The 21,477-nt window shown below is 36.9% G+C and overlaps 1 protein-coding gene across 2 annotated transcripts in view; it reads right to left on the bottom strand.

The window, feature by feature from the left end:
* RPAP2 (RNA polymerase II associated protein 2) overlaps nt 1–21,477 on the bottom strand; it is a 34,829-nt gene that overhangs the window by 13,152 nt on the left and 200 nt on the right. For both annotated transcript variants that reach the window (XM_021526252.4, XM_021526262.3), the window contains exons 2-11: nt 20,751–20,796; nt 20,125–20,239; nt 19,376–19,474; nt 18,272–18,337; nt 16,959–17,047; nt 14,774–14,809; nt 12,969–13,905; nt 12,560–12,654; nt 10,777–10,857; nt 4,576–4,644 (exon numbers count right to left, since the gene is read on the bottom strand). In XM_021526252.4, coding sequence (XP_021381927.2) covers nt 4,576–4,644; nt 10,777–10,857; nt 12,560–12,654; nt 12,969–13,905; nt 14,774–14,809; nt 16,959–17,047; nt 18,272–18,337; nt 19,376–19,474; nt 20,125–20,239; nt 20,751–20,796 — 1,633 coding nt within the window. The remainder of the gene's footprint in view (nt 1–4,575; nt 4,645–10,776; nt 10,858–12,559; nt 12,655–12,968; nt 13,906–14,773; nt 14,810–16,958; nt 17,048–18,271; nt 18,338–19,375; nt 19,475–20,124; nt 20,240–20,750; nt 20,797–21,477) is intronic.

Here is a 21,477-nt window from a genome sequence, read left to right as displayed (position 1 = left end):
TAACAACACTGAAATCCCTCATGGTACTGTTCTGTATATGATTCCTAAGTAATACTGGAACATGCCAGAAAGAAATAAGATTATACTGATCATGTCCACAATATGCTAAATAAGCAGCTTCAAGTTTGCTTAGAAATTGTTGATAAGTAATCAAGCTCAAAAGACTTAAAAACTGCTTAACAGAAAATCTATTTGAATTCATGCCTACCAAATGACAGCCTAAAATTAAGAGAAAAAGGGAAGAAGATCTTTTTAATGCATTAAGACAAAGTTGCCTTTTCTCTATTTCACACAATAATATAACGCTACAGATAAACACAACACTATAACCACATTCAAATGCTTTTATAGAAAGACACTTTGGATTCTTGGTCCTGCAAACTCTGCTCTGTTTCAAAATGGAAAACAATTGTATTTCTAGGTTAATGAGGAATGATTTTTCTCAGCTGAAACCTGGAACCAAACTTCCATCATCAGACATGCCCAATAAAATATCATCCAGCTGACTTGTATGTGGTTTCTGTAGGAAAAAGAGTCACTCTGCAAGTCTGATTCATATCCTATATTCATACAATAGATTCATACATTTCAAACATTCACACATTTTTAGATAAGAACACAGTAGGGATATCAGAAACATCTAAATTCCTCTTAAAATGACTTAGAAATGTCAGTGCTCAGCAATAGATGTGCTCTCGTGTGCAGAGGAGTAAAAATACATACTTGAACCCAAGATTCTCCAGTTCCTGAACTGTTATCTCCAAGAGAGTAAACCTCTAGAGTACATCTCCACATGACACATTTATCTAAAGTGGCTGCACACATATAATGATGGCTTTTGTTTAGTGATCATGGTCATTCTGAGTTTGTATAAATACTGCAGCCAAATGCTTATAAACTAATCCCAGAACATTTTGAAATGCTTCAAAGCTTTTAGTGGGGGAACCTCTTGCATAGGCTTTGCAGATGAAGCTGACCACAGTTCACTGGAACCAGCCAGCTCAGATAAGTAAGATGAAAGCAGACATTTCCTGAAAATATCTTGAAAGCTTTCCATTAGTCTGTGCCAGGGGTATACACTAAAAACAGAAAGTGCCCATGCTTGTATAGCAACCAATCCTCCCACTGCTTTCTCCATTCTTGAACTACTGTATTTATATCTATTTATCTGCTTCATTTGGTATCTTGCAAAGTTCTTTGGCAGAAAAAGATGGAACTTCTGCATTCTAGTTTACAATATATTATAAAGCAGCTATTACTAGAACAAAAAATTCTATTTAACATACTAAACAATGTAAGAGGAAGAAGCCAAAATCAACCAATGCCAAAATTACTACAAATTACAAATAAGTAAGAAATTTGATATAAAAGTAATTTTTAAGAGTCATCCACTCCGTGACAGGCATGAATACCACTGTTTGAACATACAGCTCTGGCTGTCCAAGTGTACTCTAACAAGGTCGATTCAGCATTGCTGAATGTGCTATATTCATAGGAGTGCCTCAGGCTAGATTTTCAATAAAGGCAGACACTGGCTGTGTTCATATTTTATACAATAACTTGATTGAATATAAACAACTGTTCACTAGGCACATGAAATATTCCACTATTGAAACTGCCAACATTTTATACTTTGAGACATGTCACACTGTCCAGTTCCAGGCTCTTTATTTCAATGAATAAGAAGCCCAGTTTTCTTTCTTTTGTAGTCAGTAGACCCAAGGGCACATAAGTACTTTCAGCAGCTTTTCAAGGATCTGCAGACTATGAAGTGCACCTAGGGTCTAATTTAAGCACCAAAATTAGGCATTAATGATATCCATCACCATGTATCCTACAAAGAGTTAATAAGCACACTCAGAGGATAGCACAATCATATCATAGTACACTAGAATCCAATACAGCCATAATGCTAACAGTCATTCTGTCCAGTACCTTACACAGAAAGGGTTGGGGCACTCTGAAAGTGCACTGTGAAGTTAAGTACACCAAGTCCTCAGCACTAGCCATATATGTTTGAGAAGGAAGTGGTGAGCCACAACATTGATGCACAAAATAGGGTGCAAGCAAAGTCCAACAGTTGCTACTTGAAACCAAACAACCTTGCCCTCTTTCATACAAAACAAAAAATAATTGAAGTCTTAGATTTTTTTGAGGTATACCTTGAAACCCAGCTCACTCTGCCCTCTTGCAATCCCTGCACCCTGGGATACCTGTAGTGTGGTTTGGCACATACCTGGAAAGAGCAAGCATTACCCTCTACCAGGATGCTGCTTATGCAGCTTTACTGATTAGTGTTAGCAGTAAAATGGAATCAACAGAAATGTGATTTATATGTCATACCTATGTCTGAAGCCAGGTCAAGACCTGTGAATAAATGTGAAAAGTGTGGCTGAAGCTACTAAAGACTTCCTCTGACTCAGGTCCCACACAACTCAAAGATCTAAATAACAGTAGATGTGCTACAATGTGCATAATGTCTCAGTACAACTAAGAGAGAAGACTTTAATAGGGTGTAATTCTTTTAATGAGAATAATTACCAATACCTTGGCAGACTGCAGGTGGTGAGAAAGGGCCTGAGTGAGGAGCTGTGAGGGGCTGTCCTCATCCTCAGTACCCTTTCCCTACACAATCCTGGCAGGACTAAATACTGAAGCTTTTCCAAATATTCAAGAATTTCCAAATAATTAAAGTTCTACTTTAATCTTTCTGGAAATAATGTAACATGCATAATCTTATTAGAGGAATCTTAACATTCTATCCCACCTGCATTCTTCCACATGCTCTCCTAAGAGGCAGCTGAGAGTTGTTAAAAATCTCAAGATCGTGAGCTTGTAAGAACCTTACAATAAGCAGAAATCAGCAGCGGTTTTATTTGATTTCACTAATATTATAAATAAAATCTAGTCTTTTTAATGATCAAATGTAATTAATTTCTCTAGGGATGGACCTTTAGTAAGCAAAGGTAAAAAAGAGACTTGCTTCTCTGCTTATACTGACTACCACCAGGACTGCCTACTACTTGTATAACATTTTAAAGCAGCTGTAAAACAATCATTACTTATGTAAACATTTACAGCTCATCATATGCAGAGACAGCGACATATTTTAACTTCTGATCAAAAAGAGACACCATTTCCTTAGCTGTACAGAAACTACTTGAAAAATTCATAAGATCTGTTTCACAAATTACCAATTCAACCATACGAATATATAGTAAAAATGACAAAAGATTTGTTCTTATAGTTGATAAAAAATTTATGCCAAGGCATTCAAGTAAAGTTACTTTCTGTGTTCTGATTTAATGAATCATTTGAGCGGTATCTGGCTGGGTGACACAGATGTAAGGCTCGCTGAAGCCTGCTCTAATGCCTGCTGGTACCATCTTCCTTGGGACAGCAGAGCCAGAACAATGTGTCAGACTGAAGTAATATCAAGGAAAGTAAGTGCAGTGCTGGGCATGCCGTGAGGCTGGCCCACGATACTTCCTGACCTGTGAATGTCTCTAAGTACCTCTCTGTCCTACAGGCTCCAGTGACCCAGGAAGCCCAAAAGAAGCAGCAGCAGCACAGTCATGAACAGACTCAGAAATAAAGATTTTTGCAATCTCGTAATTCATGTTCAAGATATACAAAGGCTGGTTGATGGTTTAACCCTAATGGAAGGCAGAGTCTGACACTGTGAAACCACCAGGGATTTCTTAAACATTTAACATTAGTTCACCTTTTAATACAAATTTGTCTGCTCAACACAGACTGTAAAGTCTGTGTCTTTAACTTCAGAAATGTACATGAATTTGCAAAATACTAATTAAAGAACTAAACTGATGCATATGAATACAGCTGTTATAGCTCATGCTTCTGTGTAGAAGCTTACTGAAAGACACTGTAATACAACCAGGCTTCCCATCAGGGAAATCATTGTAAAGAATTTAATTCTACAGGAAGTAAAACAAAGCTAAGGAGGACTGTAGGCACTGTAGTACTTAACCAACAAAGTACTTAACCTCAAAAATAAAATACTGTGCTTGGGAGGAATTCTGCTAAAAGAGATTTCCCCTCTAAAGGAAGTTTGCTAGAATGCTTATACCTATTTAGAAGCACACATATCTTTATAGAAAGAATTTCAGTTTAATCATAAAAGTGAAAACTTTTAAGAAATTAGAAGCAAAATGAAAAATTAAAAGCCTAACAGTTATGTGAAATCCAAATACTACAATATACATGTTATTTTGTCCCAGTGTCAGAGAGGGAAAGAATGTATGTCAGAAGCAAATGGAAGAAGGTGAATTATACTCCCACTTCATCTGGCAAGGCCTCTTTAAAACTCCCTAAAGCCTAGCTTTACTTTTACTTTTTTATTAACATAAATTTGTCCATTGATAACATTTGATGCAAGGAGGACAATTTTGTTTTGTCAAGACAATTTTGTTCATTTGCATGAAAGAAATATTTCTGTTGATTCCAGTTAGTTCCATTAAGTCTTTCTTTTCTTTTACCTGAAAATTACATCTTGTTCCAACATGCTAATAAGACAGTTGCACATAAGAATATTTGACATTTAAGGGTACTTACACAGATAACAAAACAATAGCAATGAGAGTCCATTCAGGCATTTTGTGAATAATATTTCTGTTTGTTAACCTGAAAAATAATTAAAAAAATGTCAGTACATTTAAGTTAAAAGCAAGCAGATTTTAACAGCTGAATTTTAAGTCTACCATTAATACACTGTGTTATAAAGAAGCAATTACAGCTGTATCTGAGCAATTCACCCACTCTCAAGCTTCTGTCATCCTCTAAAGGAGGAACTGCAGAATTTCCAATATTGTCTTTTATTTTATATGAAAGTGGGATGGGAAGACTGAACAGAGGCTATTTCTTTTAAATTGCTCACAAATAGTCCTGGCTGCTGTGAGGACCCAGCTCTCACTCAAACCCCTGGTAAATTCTCCAGAACTGCACGTGAGTTTGTGAAAAGATGGACCTTCTTACACGTAGTTTCCCTCCTGTTGGATTCATATCCAGATTTCCTGTAAAACTGATGTGGACACAGACTGAATTTTATAAGGTGGCCGTGACAATTCTCCAATGATTCTTGTTTTTAAAATGGAAATCCAGAATTCTGACTTATGCAATGGGAGCCAGAGCAAATATAAGAGCCATATACATATAAATGAAGTGTGAATAAAGAACCGCATGGGTGTTCAACTAAACTGCTGCTGCACTGGATATCAGCTGACTCCTTTGGCTGAACTGCCTAAAAAAATAGATCTGCTTTAAGTCAAGTACTAATCTGTGTTACAACAATTCATCTGTGAATTGCTGTCTCAATTTAGGCATGACCCTTGGTCAAAACAAGCAATTTCATGGAAAAGTCACAGTCAAAAATGAAGCTGTGGCTATGCAGGTACTCAAAAGAGCAAGCAGAATTAACTGTATTCAGAAAGATGGCACCATCCAACAGATAAACTGAGGGGCAAGTGCCTCCCTATGTTTGCTTCCTTCTTGCTTTCAGTTTCCCTTCCATGACCTTGTACAAATTCAGATCCAGAATGAAGATACCCACCCTGTCACTCATACCCACTCCTACAGGCACCGGTGAGGATAGTTCATTTCCAGCAAGCTCCTATTTGGCAACAAATTCAAATCCAGGGTTTTCTTCCTCAGTAAGATTACTTTAAAAAAAAATTACTTTGGGCAAGTATATAGTTACCCAAAAATAGTTCACCATTTCCTGTATATACGTTTGGGCAAGTATATAGTTACCCAAAAAACCAAAAAAGGCTAAAATTTGAGAAAACAGAACTATTTGTAGTTGTCATTGTTAAAATTCAAATTCTAATAAGTAATTCCCTAAAATTATTTTCAAAATGGTCATTAAAATGTAGTTATCAGTAAGATCACTTATAGTATTTGTCTGCATTTCTCTATTTTAGAAAGATATTAAAAATTAATAAAATAAATTTGTAAGAAACAAAGCAATATTATCCCATTTTTCTCCTCAAATCTTCAAGTTATCAAACCAGAATAAGATACTGAAGCAATAATTACTCAAGTAGTGTTCCAACAATCTGAATTTTATTCTATTATGAAAGGAAAAACAATGTTTTGCACTACATGCAAAGGAATTGTCAGATCAAACCAGAACCAAGAGTTGTGGCAACTACTGATTATATTTGTTATTAAAAGGTTCATTTTAGTAATTATTATTTGAAATACCTAATGGATTTAGCTGGTAACAAGGTTTGTACCTGGTAAATTGTTACATTTTTCTGGCTATGGAATAAGAGACAAAACAAAGGCTGAACATCTTGACTCAACACTGATGACAGTGATAAACACTACCAAGAAATGCCTGATGGAATCATCTTGACAGGCAATTCATATGTAACATTCCAGTTAATCTGTTATGATGAGACATAATGAAAGAGACAGCTCCAAGCCACCTGGGGAAACTCTGTCAAATAGAGAAAGCAGCTTTATTTCAATGCTTTACAAGGAGTTATTATTGATTAGAGCACAGGAAGGTGTCATTCTTGTACATAAACTGAGAGATGCAGTTATTTGTGTCAATTAACTCCTACTCAATGTTAGTATTGATTGGCAAGGTCTGAACACTAGTCATTGCCATCAATATGCTATTTCTGAAGGAGGTAGACAAAAGACACAGATAACCAGCAGGACACAGCAGTATGGATCTGCTGATGTACTACAGTCACTGCACTGAACGAACAGTCAGGCTTCTGCAACTGAGTAACCTCTCAGTACAACACCTGTCCTAAAACACTTGTGCAGCTGGGAAAAAGCCAGTTCAGAGAGATCAGAGTAAAGCAAGCAACCTACAGGTGTGAAGCCTTAAATAATAAGGAGCAGTGGAAGGGCAGTCACTTTCAAACAGGCTTTTGTGTCAACACCAAGGCCTCTGAAGAGCAAAGTTTTCTGAAAACAGGGAACTGCAGGGCCGCTGTAAAAATGGTTCATTAATTCTTTGTCTTGCCTCTAGCCAAAACTGTTACTTCAGAACAATCCATGAAAGAGGTCACTAGATTTCAGACCTAAAAATACAATGTGGAAATGTTAAAGCTGTACAAAACTTTGTGTGTGTGATTTTAGTTCTGCAGTGAAATCTTTTCTGTTAAAGAGTTTGGCCAAATTCTCCCTCACTTACCTAGAGAAAGAAAACAATATGCAACTTCCCAAAATGGAATGTGCCCACTTTCTTGGCCTGTGCAGGGCAGGATATGCAAGCTAGGAAAGTTGGAGGATCTCAAATAGCTGTGCGGGTTGCTTAGTTGCTGGTCTGTGGGCACCCAGCAGGACCCACGCGGTTTTCGCACTGTGAGGGAGCCCGACTGAGCACATGGATCCAAGTGACAGAAGCTTCCAGGATAAAGGACTAAAGAGCAAGATGCATAAAAATTCCATCTCAAATGACCTCCTGATAACTGACTATTGCCCAGCCTGCAAAGCAAGGGTAGTCCAACAGGGAAATTGTAGGAATTCAGAGTAAATAAAAACCCAGCATCTTTGCAAATGCAGCAGTGTCTCCGTCCTACATCCAGAATCCCAGGTTTGGGCATATATAACCGCAGCTCAAGGATCTGCCCATTCTGTAAATCTGCAAACTGACTTCATGGCATTAGAATGCAAAGTTGTGACTTTGGGGATCTCAGCTACCAGTATTTTTTCCAAAACTTGCACTAAGATGAGTGAAGTTTAACTAACCCAGGGAAGCACAGGCAAATACTGAAACATATATTGGTTTTTTTTTTAGGTTTCAGCTAGACCAATTTAACCATAAAAGACAGCTTTTCTACCTCCTGGAAAACAGCAACATATTTACATACTGTAATATCATTTAGTTTGATGACAACCAGCAAAAAAAGTTACTATTTAACTTTAGGCTTCTTTTGAGAGAAGCCTAATTACTTGAGAAGACATCATTAACTTCTTGATACTCCCCTATTTGCACACAGAAGACCAAGTACTACGGATTGACTTGAAACCCGCAATTTAAAATTCCACTTAACAAGGGTAATACATAAAATAGGTATAAATAAGTGTATATACCAGACAACATATATTCATGATACATACTTAAAATCTAAAAGACTCTCTTGGACACATGATAAAATCAAATTGTAATAAGAAGTCTTGAATACATCTCACATTTATTTCATTGGTAGAGTTCAACGTCAATAATAAGCTCCATAATCGGAATTAAAATACATGCAACCATAAAATTCAGATGGAATCTTATTTTCAATATGAAGTATTATGCCTTAAAAGAACCCAACCACACATTCAAAATTATTTATCCTCAATTTATACATAAGAAGCTAATTTTCTCTTGATCTTTTAATGAAGTGCCCTTACACACTCTGGAGAATTATTTGACATCTCAGTTTTCGTAACAAAAGCTTACAGGCACTGAGGGACTTTGTTTGGGAAGAGCTCTAACCATTCTAAAATGTCTCTTGAGATCCCTCTAGTGTGTTTCTTAGCAGTGGTGATTGAATAAATGCTGCCCAAAGGAGGTTGAACTGCAAGCGTTCCTTTAAAAACCAATGGAGCTGAAAATTGTTGTTGCTTAGTTCACCACATGCTCTTTTACCCTTCTTCAGCTAAGCTCTACTACAGCCATGTGTTTTACCTACTAAATGGCAAGCTCTTCAGCCTGAAATATCTTCAGTACAAAAAGCAGAAAAGAGCACGAGCATTCATCAGTGCTCCTCCATTAAGCATTTGAACCACATTAACAAAGAAAGTAACATCTGAATTTCTATACACTGTAAATACAAATACCATTTAAAATTTATCCAAGTCTTCCTGCCAAAGCATTCAATCCAAAACTTAAGAGACTACTAATATTAAATAAACTTAAACCTACAAACCAAACTGGAGATTCAACTCTATGCCTTCATCTTAATATCCATGAGCTAGCTCTTATGTACCAACAGACCCTTCCACGTATTACTGACGATACAGTAATGCAAGACAGAAAAAGAGCCCAAAGAGTTTTTATTCTTCCCCACTTCCTGTATTTTTGTATTATTTTGCTATCAGTGACAACAAAACTCCAGTTGTTTTGAGATATATATATTAAGGCTTTTAATTTTCTTGTACAGCGCCCACAAATGTCTTCAACCATCCCCCAACCAGAATCCTGAATTTCTAAGCCAATCTTCACAGTAGGAGAACTCCAAGAAGTTGCTACCATTACCTTCAACTTATTTCCTAACAAAAACAACACAAAAAAAAAACTCACTAAGTGTTATCTAAGAGATCAAAACAGATTATGAAGATCTTTAAGGGAGACCTTTAAATTATGATGAATTACTGCTGCATGAACAAGGTATTGGGTTAAAGTCCAAATAAAATGGATTTGGTTCTATTCTATAAACCCACAAGTTTGTATATATATATACATATACATGTATCTGTTTTAGAAATCTATTTTGGTTTCAAGTCTCATTTGCTTTTATAAACCACCGAAAGCTTTATATTCATGCCCCATTTTCTCTAAATAGCAAAAATAATTTAAAATAGAAGCTCTGTTTTTGAGAATTTCCAGGCCTTCTTAGATAATCTATCATAAAAAAATAGTTTGAAAGACACCAAATGTAGTTTCTTCAGATTTATCAATCCATAAGCTAAAGTGACTATTAAGCATTTAGACTGCAGAGCAATGAAACTTTTTAAGACACAAAGGTCTTACTCAAACAATAGGTATCTATACACTTTATTCAAAAACATTTTCACTGGTTTCAGTGGTGTTGTTAAAATAAAAGGTGAGTCAGAACTTAAAAGATTGCAGTCACAGAAACAAATTCAAATAGTATAAATATTTTTATTTAAAAGAGATCATGCACAGAATTACCAGAAAGGAAGAGAGAATCTTCCACAGTAAGAAATCTTGCAGAGACATCTGTTTTTTGGTGGCATCCTTCCGAACGTGGTGTAAATCATAAGAAATTTGGTACAGCTGGGTTTCTATTCACCAAATCCCAGATTCCTTGTGGCAAATGCTCCATTAATGAGTTTTGGAAAATTTACATGTAAATCTCATGCAGGTTGAGGATGTGGGAATGACATTTCAAGAGTGACAATGTTAGCAACTGCTACTGCTCTTTTTCTGACAATATTTGAGGATTTAGGACACAATCTAGGTCCAGGTTATGAGAGCTGTCTCCCAAATAAAACCTAAAAATTTTCAGAGAAGTTACCATTCTGTTTTCCCTCCTTCTTTATCTCACTCTTTCCAAATACCGTCTTTAGTCCTACTGACTGAAGCAGAAACTTCACCTGTGGTGATGAAAGTGCTCACTAGATCTACTTCCCTTTGAAATCAGGAACAAAACAGATCCAACTGACTGACTCTAGAAGTTAGTGTTAAAAATTATTAATCAGATTCAAATCATTTAGCCCAGCTGCAGGGAGCTAGAGCAAAAGAAAGGGACAGATCTCAGAAACTCACGCTTAATAGGAGGTGACGAGGTAGCAGAACCTTTAAAAGACTCACCAGCATCCTCCAGAGACTACTGGCCTAGATTTTAAAAATCTACAAATACTCCTGGTGACCTAGTCACTGTCAAGAGCAGGGAAAGGGCTGACTTATTAGTCCACAGGGAATACAATGTTACCTAAATGAACACACAGCAAAAGAAGGGCAAATCTGCAATAGGGCCCTCTCTGTGCCCAAATCACAAATCATTCAACAGTATGTTTAATTCATCAATTTATAAAAATCTCTAAGTAAAGACCAATACTCACCGGAAAGTTTTGACAAGATTTTTTAGCTCTGTGTAAACATCACTTGAAGCAATCTGAAGAGGGCCCAAAACTGCAGATAATCTAGAAGAAAAAAGACACCAGTCAATATACATTTTCCTCTCTTTCTCATTTCTTCTGAAGTAGAACTTACACCAAAGCTTATCAAGGTTAGTAAAAAAGAAAAGAGATTTGCCTTCTGTGCAGCAGATCAGGCCTGTAGTTTTCATTTCAGCTCTCTGTGCACTGTTTGGGCCAACATCTTCACTTCACAAACGCTTGTTTTTAAAAATAAGAAGCTCTAGTTCTGTGTGAATATGAAGATTTAAATATAGTTCTACTTACTAGTTTGACCTTTCAGTCCTGAAAAAGTATGTTTACAATTATGAGGATTAGAACTACAGGCCTTATACATTTTTTTAAGGTTTATATTTACTTGGCTCAAAAATAACAATACAAAAGGAAACTGCAAGTCTAAATGAGGTATTCACACATAATGTACCTGCTAACCTCAGACTCACACAGATGCAACAGAAATGTCAGTCCACTGTGAGCTTGACAGTTGAAATCTAGATGATAGTTACCAGAAAATTTCAAAAGAGAGTAAAAGACAGGATTCCTCTTTACTTATCTGTGCATAAAAAAGATAGCCACACAAACTGTGCATCCTCTTTAACTAGTTGTCAGGATTCCCAAATGATGGAAATAACATCCTTTGTTTTTCACATTTAGGATTAAACTTTTGCCTCTATTTACTTATTAAATAGTTAAAATTCTCTTGCATTTGAATATCCAGTGATTTGCATTTATATGCACATAACACATACTGCATCAGTATTCTTGAAGATTGCATGCTTTAAAAAAAATGAACACAAGGATTCTCATGATGCTGGGCATATTCATTGCTTTATCACAATGAAAATGATTTCTTGATTGCGACAGAACAACTGCATCAGCTCAGGAAATTTAAAACAATCGACATTTACAGACAAGACACTTGGGGGATCATGTGATTCCATGTTTGTGGCCTATCCACACATGGTGCAGGTAGAGAAAAACAGAAAGGATTTTCTTTTTATTTTGGCAGGGATGGGGGTGTTAGTTGTGAGTTTTTTAAGTTAAAAAAACGGCTTCTGCAAAACTTAGTTTGGTTAGGTAACACAAACTACAATGACAGAAAATACCCCTACCAAAACCAACAGAATCATGACCTTCAAACTCATTTATCTGCACTGCCTTGACAATGAGGATATTTTCGAGGTCCTCTCAACTTTGACAATTTAGTAATTCTAACAGCTACATCAGAAATGTGACTCCAAAGCCCTTTTATGTATGTGAAGAAGGTCTGATGTTTGGAAAGTTTTAAGATCCAATTCTGAGGGCCTTTAGTGGTTATAGCTAGGGGCATTCTGATACCAGCCATCCAAACATGCATTAGAAACTCTCTTTGTAAGACCTATGCTTAAACAATTACAAATATTTGTTTACAACTAACAGTATGCTTAATGTACAAGACAAATATTTGAACTCCTTTCAATCAATTTCAAGTTTTTAAGTCTAAACTTAAGCAGTCAGTAACTACAAACTTTGCAAACTGGCACCTGCAACTGTACTACAGCTGACTGTTGCAGAAATAAGTAATTCCTTTAGGGCAATAATGGATTTAAGTTATGACTAGGGCCACCTAGAAAGAGCCAGGCCTATCCTTGGATGTGTTTGTTACTTCCAACAATGATGAAGGAGCACCAACTTCAGACTGACATTCACCAAAGTATAGGGTACTTACGCTTTTCTCAGTTTTTCAAGGACAATTCGCTTCCTAATCTGCATTTGTGCATTTGAATCAACAAGTGGGAAGGTGAGATCTTCCTGTTGATCATCCTGCATTAGACAAGAAACTTTTAACAGCTATAATCTAGTGTTTAACTGAAGGCAGTACATCAAAAAAGTCACAAATAATCAATAAATATTTAAGCATTAAATAACTCTTAACTACGAAAAAAACCAACCCCAAACTACTTTCTAATGGGCATACACTTGCATAATCTGATGCAACATACAGTATGCAGCTAACGGAGTTTTCTCTTTCTCCATGTGAGGTATTATCTACTTATGATAGCAGAAACAAAGTACTAATTCTTTGAAGGTCTATTCAGGCTTCATACAACCTCCACACTGTTACACCAGACCCTTACTTTGTCTTTGCTTGGATGTTCCCCTGCTTGCGCTTGTGTCGCTGCCTCTTCAGCCAAGATGCACCTTCCTTTGTAAAACTCTTTTACTCGGAGTTCTAGGAACTCTGTTTCTTCTTTTAATTTTTCATAACTAGGAAGAGGCTTAACTATTCCACCTGAGCTTGTGAAAGGTAAAGAGTAGTTCAAACTGTTTTCAGACTCCCCTACACCAACAGTGTTGAGATCATCAGCTGTATCTAAGTCATCCTCATCAAGTTCTTCAGTCTCCTGGTTGATAGATGCTATACACTCTGATGAGCACAAAGAAGTATAGTTTGGGCCATAGAGAAATTTTAAAGTTTCCTCAGTTCTCCATTCCGTAAGTGTTTGCCTAAGCACTTCTAATAAACTGCCTTTGGAATTAACTGGATGCCTCAGTTCAGGGTTTTTATGTTCTGTTGACTTAGCTAGTGTTCTTTTAAGATGTTCTGCTCCTCTTTTGCTCACACCTAGAAAAACTATCTCTGATCCACATGTATTTTCAAAGATTTCTGAAGCACTTGATTTCCCAGGAGCAGTGTTGTCTGAAGGTGGTGCAGTTACTTCATTATGAACAGAGAAAGCATGTCTTTCTTCCTGAGTGTCTAATTTACAATGAGATAGCTGTTCAGTGGCTTCTATTACATCTGCATCTTCAGTTTTAGAGCCGGTATGGACTTTCTGAGAATGCTTCTTTTTGAGGATGCTTTTTCTGTGCAATTGCTGTGCAAAACTGGCTGAACTTGACTGACTTCCTGGTAGGACAGAAGAAATAAATCCTTGTTCAGTATCAGTACTGCTGTCACTGGCTGTGTCATGAGAACCAGATTCGCATGGATCTGAAGATATCCTAGGATTTTCAATATCAGATGCTTTAATCACTTCATCACGTAGTTTCACCTCTTCTCCAGACCGTCCACTACAATAAAAAACACAAGCCATCAGTGAAATAAGAAATGGCTTTTATCTGCAATAGCTTTTCATTCTCATGTAAGAATGATTAACAAACCATTTGCCCCCCTTATAGCAGAAGTATAATTTTTTACTTTAAGAATTGTAAGTCCTCTTCTAAAAGTCTTTAACTCTAGGAGTTGTACTATTCTATAATCAAAATGACAAGTATAGAGACTATTTAGAGAAGTGAGTTCTCAGTTTATGATTGGTAGTTAGAAGAGTATAAACAATATATTATTAAAGACAGCAGAACAATGTCAGACTTAGCATCATGAATGGTGCAAATTTAAAATTAAGACAGGCATGTTAACATATATAGGGAAATAGTACCCTTAAGTCATGCTTAAATCAGGATTAAGCTGAGCTGTTTCAGCATATATAAGTTTGCCACCTAATGGCAATGTGTTGCAAAAGAAAACAAACAGAAAGGTGCACAAGGCACAGTGAGGTACAGCGAGATGACAGAGTAGCGTGATTTCTTTTTGGCTCATATAGACCTTTTAGATTAAGAAGTACAGAAGCTTTCATCACATATAATTGGCACAATTTTTTTAATAAAGAATAGATGGCATAAAATATTCAAAGTACAAACAGTGTATTTGTTTCAGATTTCAACAGGCTCAATTAAGACACACAATCCAAGAGCAGCTGTACAGTAAATTATACAGATCAAATTTTCTGGGCTGGAATCACAAAGGAGAAAACCTTTGCATAGGTTCTGGTAAGGTCTTTTTTATAACACAACAAATCAAAGATTCCCTTTGTGTCTGCTATGATGCTAAAATTTCTAGCTATAAGTGCATCTAATGAAAAAAAGAAATTGTTCAGCGTACCTCCGTCCCTCCTTCAGCAGCTCTATGTCTGGTGGTCTGGAAAAAGAAGACAGAATGAATGTTTTCCTGCTAAATGTAATCTCTTGAAATACACATAAATACAAAAAGAATTGACTTTGGAAGGGACATCTGAGGATCATCTACTCTAACACCCTCTGTTCAAAGCAAAGCTAGCAAGAGCAGGTCTGTGCACGTGTTCAGGGAACGTGACTCGTGTGCCTGCAGCACAAGGCTGTTACAGTGAACAATTTAACACAGTCACCACGTCACACAAAGGCTTGTCAGAAAGGACCTCTGGAAGGCTCTAGTCTGATCTCCTGCCTGAAATGCAACTCTCACCAGCACTAGGTTAGGTCAGCCATAAATTCATGAAGTTTAAATCTTGAAAATCTCCAAACATGGAGATTTCAAAATATTGCTGAGTATCCTGTTTCATTCCACCATAACCTTAGTACAATATTTTTCCAAATGCCCAATCTGAACCATTCATGTGATTATCTGTGGCCATCAACCAAGAATAGGCTTTGTAATCTTTCTAAGTTTTTTCAGCTAGTTTTACACTGCTTTCAGATCTATTCTTCAAACAAGTGAACATGCCAAGATCCTCATAGATCATACGGTTCCTGTAGTAAAGACAATTCTGGGCTATTTACAGGAAAATGTACCAATTAATGCAAAATATGAATATTCATGATTTTTAACTTATTTTAAATTTTACTTTATTAAAAATTAGGCCATCAAGTTATATTTTTTTAAAGAAAATGGTTTTCAAAGGCTTCCAGAAACTAAAAATATTACTAAACAAATTCCAACGAGTTTCTTACCAAAGCCCTACTTGCAATTAATCTACTTCAGTTCTGAGGCATCATGACAGTCCTATTCCTCTTACCCAATACCAAATGTTAAAAATCTCACATATCCTATGATTGAAAGAAAACCTTTTAAACAAGCACTAAATGCAAGTCAGTGTACTAACACCTTTCAGTATGTAAAAGATCCTGCAGGAAAGCCACTCATATTAATAAACTAAATTTGGAAACTGAAGGTGATAACAGAGTGATTTATATTACTAGCTCCATATAATTCTTCTGTGGAGTTTTAAGTGGAGGTTGCAGTTTTTTCTATCAAAGGAATTTCAAATATTCTAGTATGTCAGTGTGTATGGGTGTGTGCACATGTATGTGGTTGTGCGAAGAGGTGTAGCTAGCCAAGAACTATCTGGGAGTTTGTTTGTTTGTTTTTTGAAAATACCGCCTCCCCACCAGCACCCAGAATAAATAATTAACTATGTCAGACATAAAAGAACTATACACTTTTTATGTGAAGAATAAAGGGAGATTTTAGAAACAGTTTTCTTAAAGACAGCAAAACAATACCTCAAAAGCATCGGAAAACTTAAATGACAAGTCTAGTTTTACCTACTAGAATACCTCAGATCTGATGGGGCTGCTCTAAAGCTCTTCTGTCATTGATGATCTATTTCATTTGACACATATAACTCCAGCTAGTTTCTTTTGTTGAAACCCAGGAAACTATGAGAAACAGTGTCTTGGAGAATGACAGCTGAGTAAATTTGCTGAACATTCTCTATGCCAGTCTTTGTTGTTCAACAGTGACACCCATTGGCTCCATTGACTATTTGCAAGCCCATGTTTTCTGAGATGGGAACATGGACTGCATACTGTTCCAATATGCGTATTGCAGGAAGAACAAGAAATGGCCAATCAGAAATTTAGACTGGATATAAAACCTCTTCATGTTATAGATTGCTTTCAGATGCAAGCATTCATTGTCTACGCTTAAGATCAATGCTAAGTGCTATGCTAAAATTAGAAATCTCTTGTAACAGTGTAAGATTATTCCAACCCATTTGTAAAAATTCAATCCTAGTCAGTCCATTTTAAAGTTAAAGGACTTAATTATTATTTCTGACTAGTCTGCCCTCTAAACTAACATGGTCATGTCTGCTAAGTAGATGAGAGTAGTACTGAACCAGGCCAATTACTGTAATCCATACAGCTTCAACACTTTTAGAACAGACACCATGCTAAGCTAATATGTCAACATCAGCTACCTCTGCTTCAGCAAAATCATTTTGATGTGCTGCAGCTCTTAATTACCACTGTAGACACATAGAGAAATAGTATTCTCAAAAGGTGTATTGAATGTATAGGATTATACTTACTTTTCTTCTTCTCTCATCCACACTGGACTTTTGGAAATTTGAGCTTCAAAATATTTAGATGCTCTATAGCAAAAATTGCTGCAAAAGCACTGGCAATGAGAGAAAGCAAGAACAACTAAGACGAATACACAGAAAGGTACAAAAGTAATTTATTTTAATGTCTGTAAAATTAAGTACCAATTAATGTTTCTTTTCAAGCCTGTGGCCAGGTTTTTAGTTCACCTGAGAAACCCAACCTATCAAATAGGTCTATCCCCTTCTGCACAAGCCACATTCAGCTGCTTCTTTCCTTTCCATTTTTCTGCTTCCTGAACTTTTATTACACACTGAGAAGCAAACCAGTGTTGGATTCTATGCAATAATAATAATTTAAAAAAAACCCCAACAAATCAAACTGTTCAAAGAGGAAGCCATAACCCAATATGCTGTTCATACACTTTGAAAGACATACAATAAAATTCAGATGTTTAATAATGAAAATTTTGGTTAGCAACAGAACTCGCTATTTTGTAATACTTAGAACAACACCTAAAAATCTGCAGCATCTTTGAAAAATTGATTTGCAAACTTGCATTACAAGGGAAGAACACAAAGTATCCCACATCTTGTTGGAGTCTTGCCTGATTTCTCATGAAAGCAATTACTAAAATTTTGTGTATCCCAAAGTTTTAATCAGAGGAAAGGAATGCATGCTAATGACACTGAAGAAATTTGTTCTGTAACTGGAAACGTTTATGTTACAATTTAGTGTCTACGTGCCTATAGGTGATTGTGTATCCTGTGAAATGGCAAAGATGACTTATGCAACCACCTGTGAACATGCTTCCAGAAAGAAACATTTTTTGAAGAGTTAAGTTTTATGTTGAAAAGTCCTCAAAAGAGAAACCTAAATGTTCCCCAGAAAAGAACACTAAGGGATATGTAACATGTAACTTGTACTACATTACTGCAGACTTCAGTGATTGAAAAGGATGTGCACTTTGACCGTACTAAAGCTCACTAACTATGCTGGAGCAAAATAAAGAACACTTCACAAATGCCTTTAACAGAGCACCTGTGTGACTTTCAAATGGCTATCCAAGTAAAATTTTCCATCTTGTGTTTAAACTTTGAAAACACATGTATTTTGTCTCACCAAAGATATCATCTAGGAAGTGAAATGCACAAAAAATTTCAACAGTTTGTGAAAATCTTTTTCATAAGAACCAAACATATTTGTCTCTGAATCAAGCCATTATATGAATGCTGTTACACAATGCATTTCTGATGTTGCCAGCATTAAACACATTCTAGAAATACACTTGTTACCATACCTTTCTTTCAGTGATATCATAAACTCTGTTCGTTTTTGTTGAAATTCTGTACTTCTGCTTTGGCACCTAAAATAATATAGTTTAATCAGCAAGACTGTCAGTTCCATCATGACTACAGAGAAAACTTCATTCTTAGTTCACGTATTTGGGTATGTACAAAATATTATATTTAACTGAAATGCATACTACAACCACCTCAGTTCTTCTTATGTTGCACCTTCTCAGATGTAAGAATGGCAGTTTATCTTTAATCATACACACCTCATTAATCAGTAAAAGGTAGTTCCACAGCTATAAGAAAACCAATGCTGAACATAAAACAATGTTATGGCAGAAGCTTTCCTCATGAGTAAGTGCTGAGCAATTACAGACAAGGCCTTCCTTAATCCAGATCTATTTATATGCATACGAAACTGAACTGTCAGACCTGAACCACTACCCAGCCATACCCAGATGAACCTATGCAAACTGTTAACAGTTTTGAAATTAATATCTGTGCAAAGAGATAAAGTCCAAAACAGTAAATTGTTTTGTACATGAGTAGAATGTTTTCAGATGTTTTAATGTGTAGCACTGGTGTTACATCACAGGTTATCTAACTGACCTCTGAGTTCTGCTTAAACTCTCATGCATCATACCTAAAGAGGGGTGACTTTCATATTGACACAGCTGATATACATTTTCATAGGAGATATATATGCATTCACATAATAATATCCCTGCATTGTATTGTTTTTTCACTTTAATCCTTCTCATAGACATCTGTTGCTACACTGACAGAAGAACAAGATTTCAAAGTTTTTCCATTCACAAAGGAAGGCCATGAAGCCATCACTCGTTCATCTTTATCCCTGTCAGAACAGACAGATGGATTGTGATTCTGATCATACAGTAACTGATTCTGGCATACAAGAACTGCTGTCTACTGATGAAATTTCACCTTTCACTTCAGAAGGATTATACTGAAATATATAATGCCTGGCTCCTTACTTGACAGTAATCTGTGCTTAATATTCTAAGTTTAAAATTAAAAAAAAAAAATGCAAGACAATAAAAATTGTGAAAACATTCCTTTGATAACACCATTAAGGAAAAGCAACTTACATTTTCCAGTCTCTTCTGACATAGAGGATAACCACATAGTTTGATGATAGATCGCTCATCAACAACATCTTTATAGTGAGATGGAGTAATACTTTTTCCCTAAAATGACAAGAAAATAGTTCAACAACAGATACTGGAAAACTTGCCAGTTTTTGTACTCAAAACATCTCTTAAGCATGTAAATACCTTAAATTTTATAACAGCTATCTATTAAGTTTAATAAACAATACTGAGAACCTACACAGTAGAAAAGGTAAAAGGGTAAATAGGGAAGGAAAACAGACCCAGGCATTTCTTTTTTGCATATACAAAACCTTCACATTTTTGCCTCTATTTATGTGCTGTGTACACCTATTAATCAGCCTATTTACAACCTTAACAAGAATAATCATTATACCATTCCAGCAGAACTCTGCTGCCAGATAACTGTGGTGCTTTATAGAGACTTTGTGTAAATTTACAGACGGTATGATGTAAACCTAAATTTTTACAGTTCATCTGTCAGTCCAGAACCACAGAAGTATCAACATGGGCTCTAATAAGAGTGAGGATTCATTAATGTACACAGTCCTGCAAAACTAGGGCATGTTTTCACTGCAGAACCCTTAAAAATATGGAGACTGTTATCAGAGCTGGTAGAAGAAGGAATCAATGGTTTGGCTATTTTAAACTGTAGCAAGTTATTCCAAAATCTGTTAAAAAAGTACCACACTAAGATACAAAACAGTAGAAAAACTTGCAACACCTACACAATTTAGAAGGAACTCTTCAGTAATGTCCTGTTCCAGGAGCTGCTCAACAATAGACAATGCTTTTTTCTCACATTCAATCTTCTTTCTCAGTGCAGCCTCCAGAGCTGCTTTCCTGTAACAGAACAGAAACTGAATGATACAGAGGGCAGATTTCCATAAACAGTTCTCCAATTATATTTTTATCTTTTTTTCTGAAATACAGCTTACATTTTTTTGTATCACACCATGTTGGCCAAACAAAGCAACAAGTAACTGGACTAGTAATTCTGTTGCTACAAAAACAAATACCTCCTCCTGAGTGGTTTTTAAATGAAAATAATTATAAATGGCAGAAGTTATGTAAAGAAGTTAGGACAGCCAAAAGCAAGAACTACAGGCTAAGGAAATACAATTTTGGACATTAGATTACGAACTTTTATTATATTATGCCATGCTCAGATGTGCATGCTGTTAGAAGTTACACAGCACCTCTCCAAACATGTCCTACATGATGCTGATGCTGGTGATTTACTGAAGTTAATCGTGGTACTCTGAGAAAGCAAAGCCTCTGCAGCACAGAGACTGCAATTTCAAAGTGAGCCAAAACAACACAAATATCTCATATTATTCCTCAGAAATTATACCTTTGAGCAGCATCTTCATTTTTCTGAGCAGCTGAATGCTTATTTCCTAAGAATCAAATATACAGATATCAAAATTAGTGTACTTGCTTAACAGCAGATGTTGGAACCTGAAAAATATGAAAACCTCTAAACTGTAAGCACAATTAAGATAATTTCTTATTATTGCTTTTGCTGGCTGTGATTTCAGTAAGCTGGTATTCAGCAACCAGACACACTTTAAAAAGTGTGAAAACAGGCCCAACGCTTCTTATACTCTCATTCACCACGTTCTGTATGCACAAAAAAGAGAAAACATTCTGACAATGGCGTTGTGCCAGCCACACCCCCCGTCTCTCCAGGCGGTAAAGCCCAGTTTTACCGCGGCGCCCCACTGCCGTCCCCACGGCTGCCGCGGGGCAGGGCTGAGCCAGGGGCCAGGTCCAAGGCCTGACACAGAGCCGCTCCCTCCCGGGACGGCGCCCGGCCCGGCTCCCCACACGGGCGTCCGCGCAGCCGCTCCCCTCCGACACGGGCAAAGGCAGGGGCGCACCGGGCTGTCACCCTGGCAAGGACGCAGCGCCGCGGGCAGGGCTCGGCGCTCTGACGGCACGACCGCCGCCACAGCCCGTCCCCGATGCTCAGAGCCGCCGCCCCGGCCCCTCACAGCCCGAGGGCACGGCGGGTCCCGCCTCGCCCCGTCCGGCGCACCGCTCATCGCGGCCCCGCACCCGGCCCGGCAGAGCCCCGC

Source organism: Lonchura striata, chromosome 8, assembly GCF_050655825.1.
Source record: "Lonchura striata isolate lonStrDom1 chromosome 8, ASM5065582v1, whole genome shotgun sequence".
Classification (NCBI taxonomy): Eukaryota; Metazoa; Chordata; class Aves; order Passeriformes; family Estrildidae; genus Lonchura; species Lonchura striata.
The sequence above is the reverse complement of the archived record's forward strand: the minus strand, read 5'-3'. Positions and strand labels throughout refer to the sequence as shown.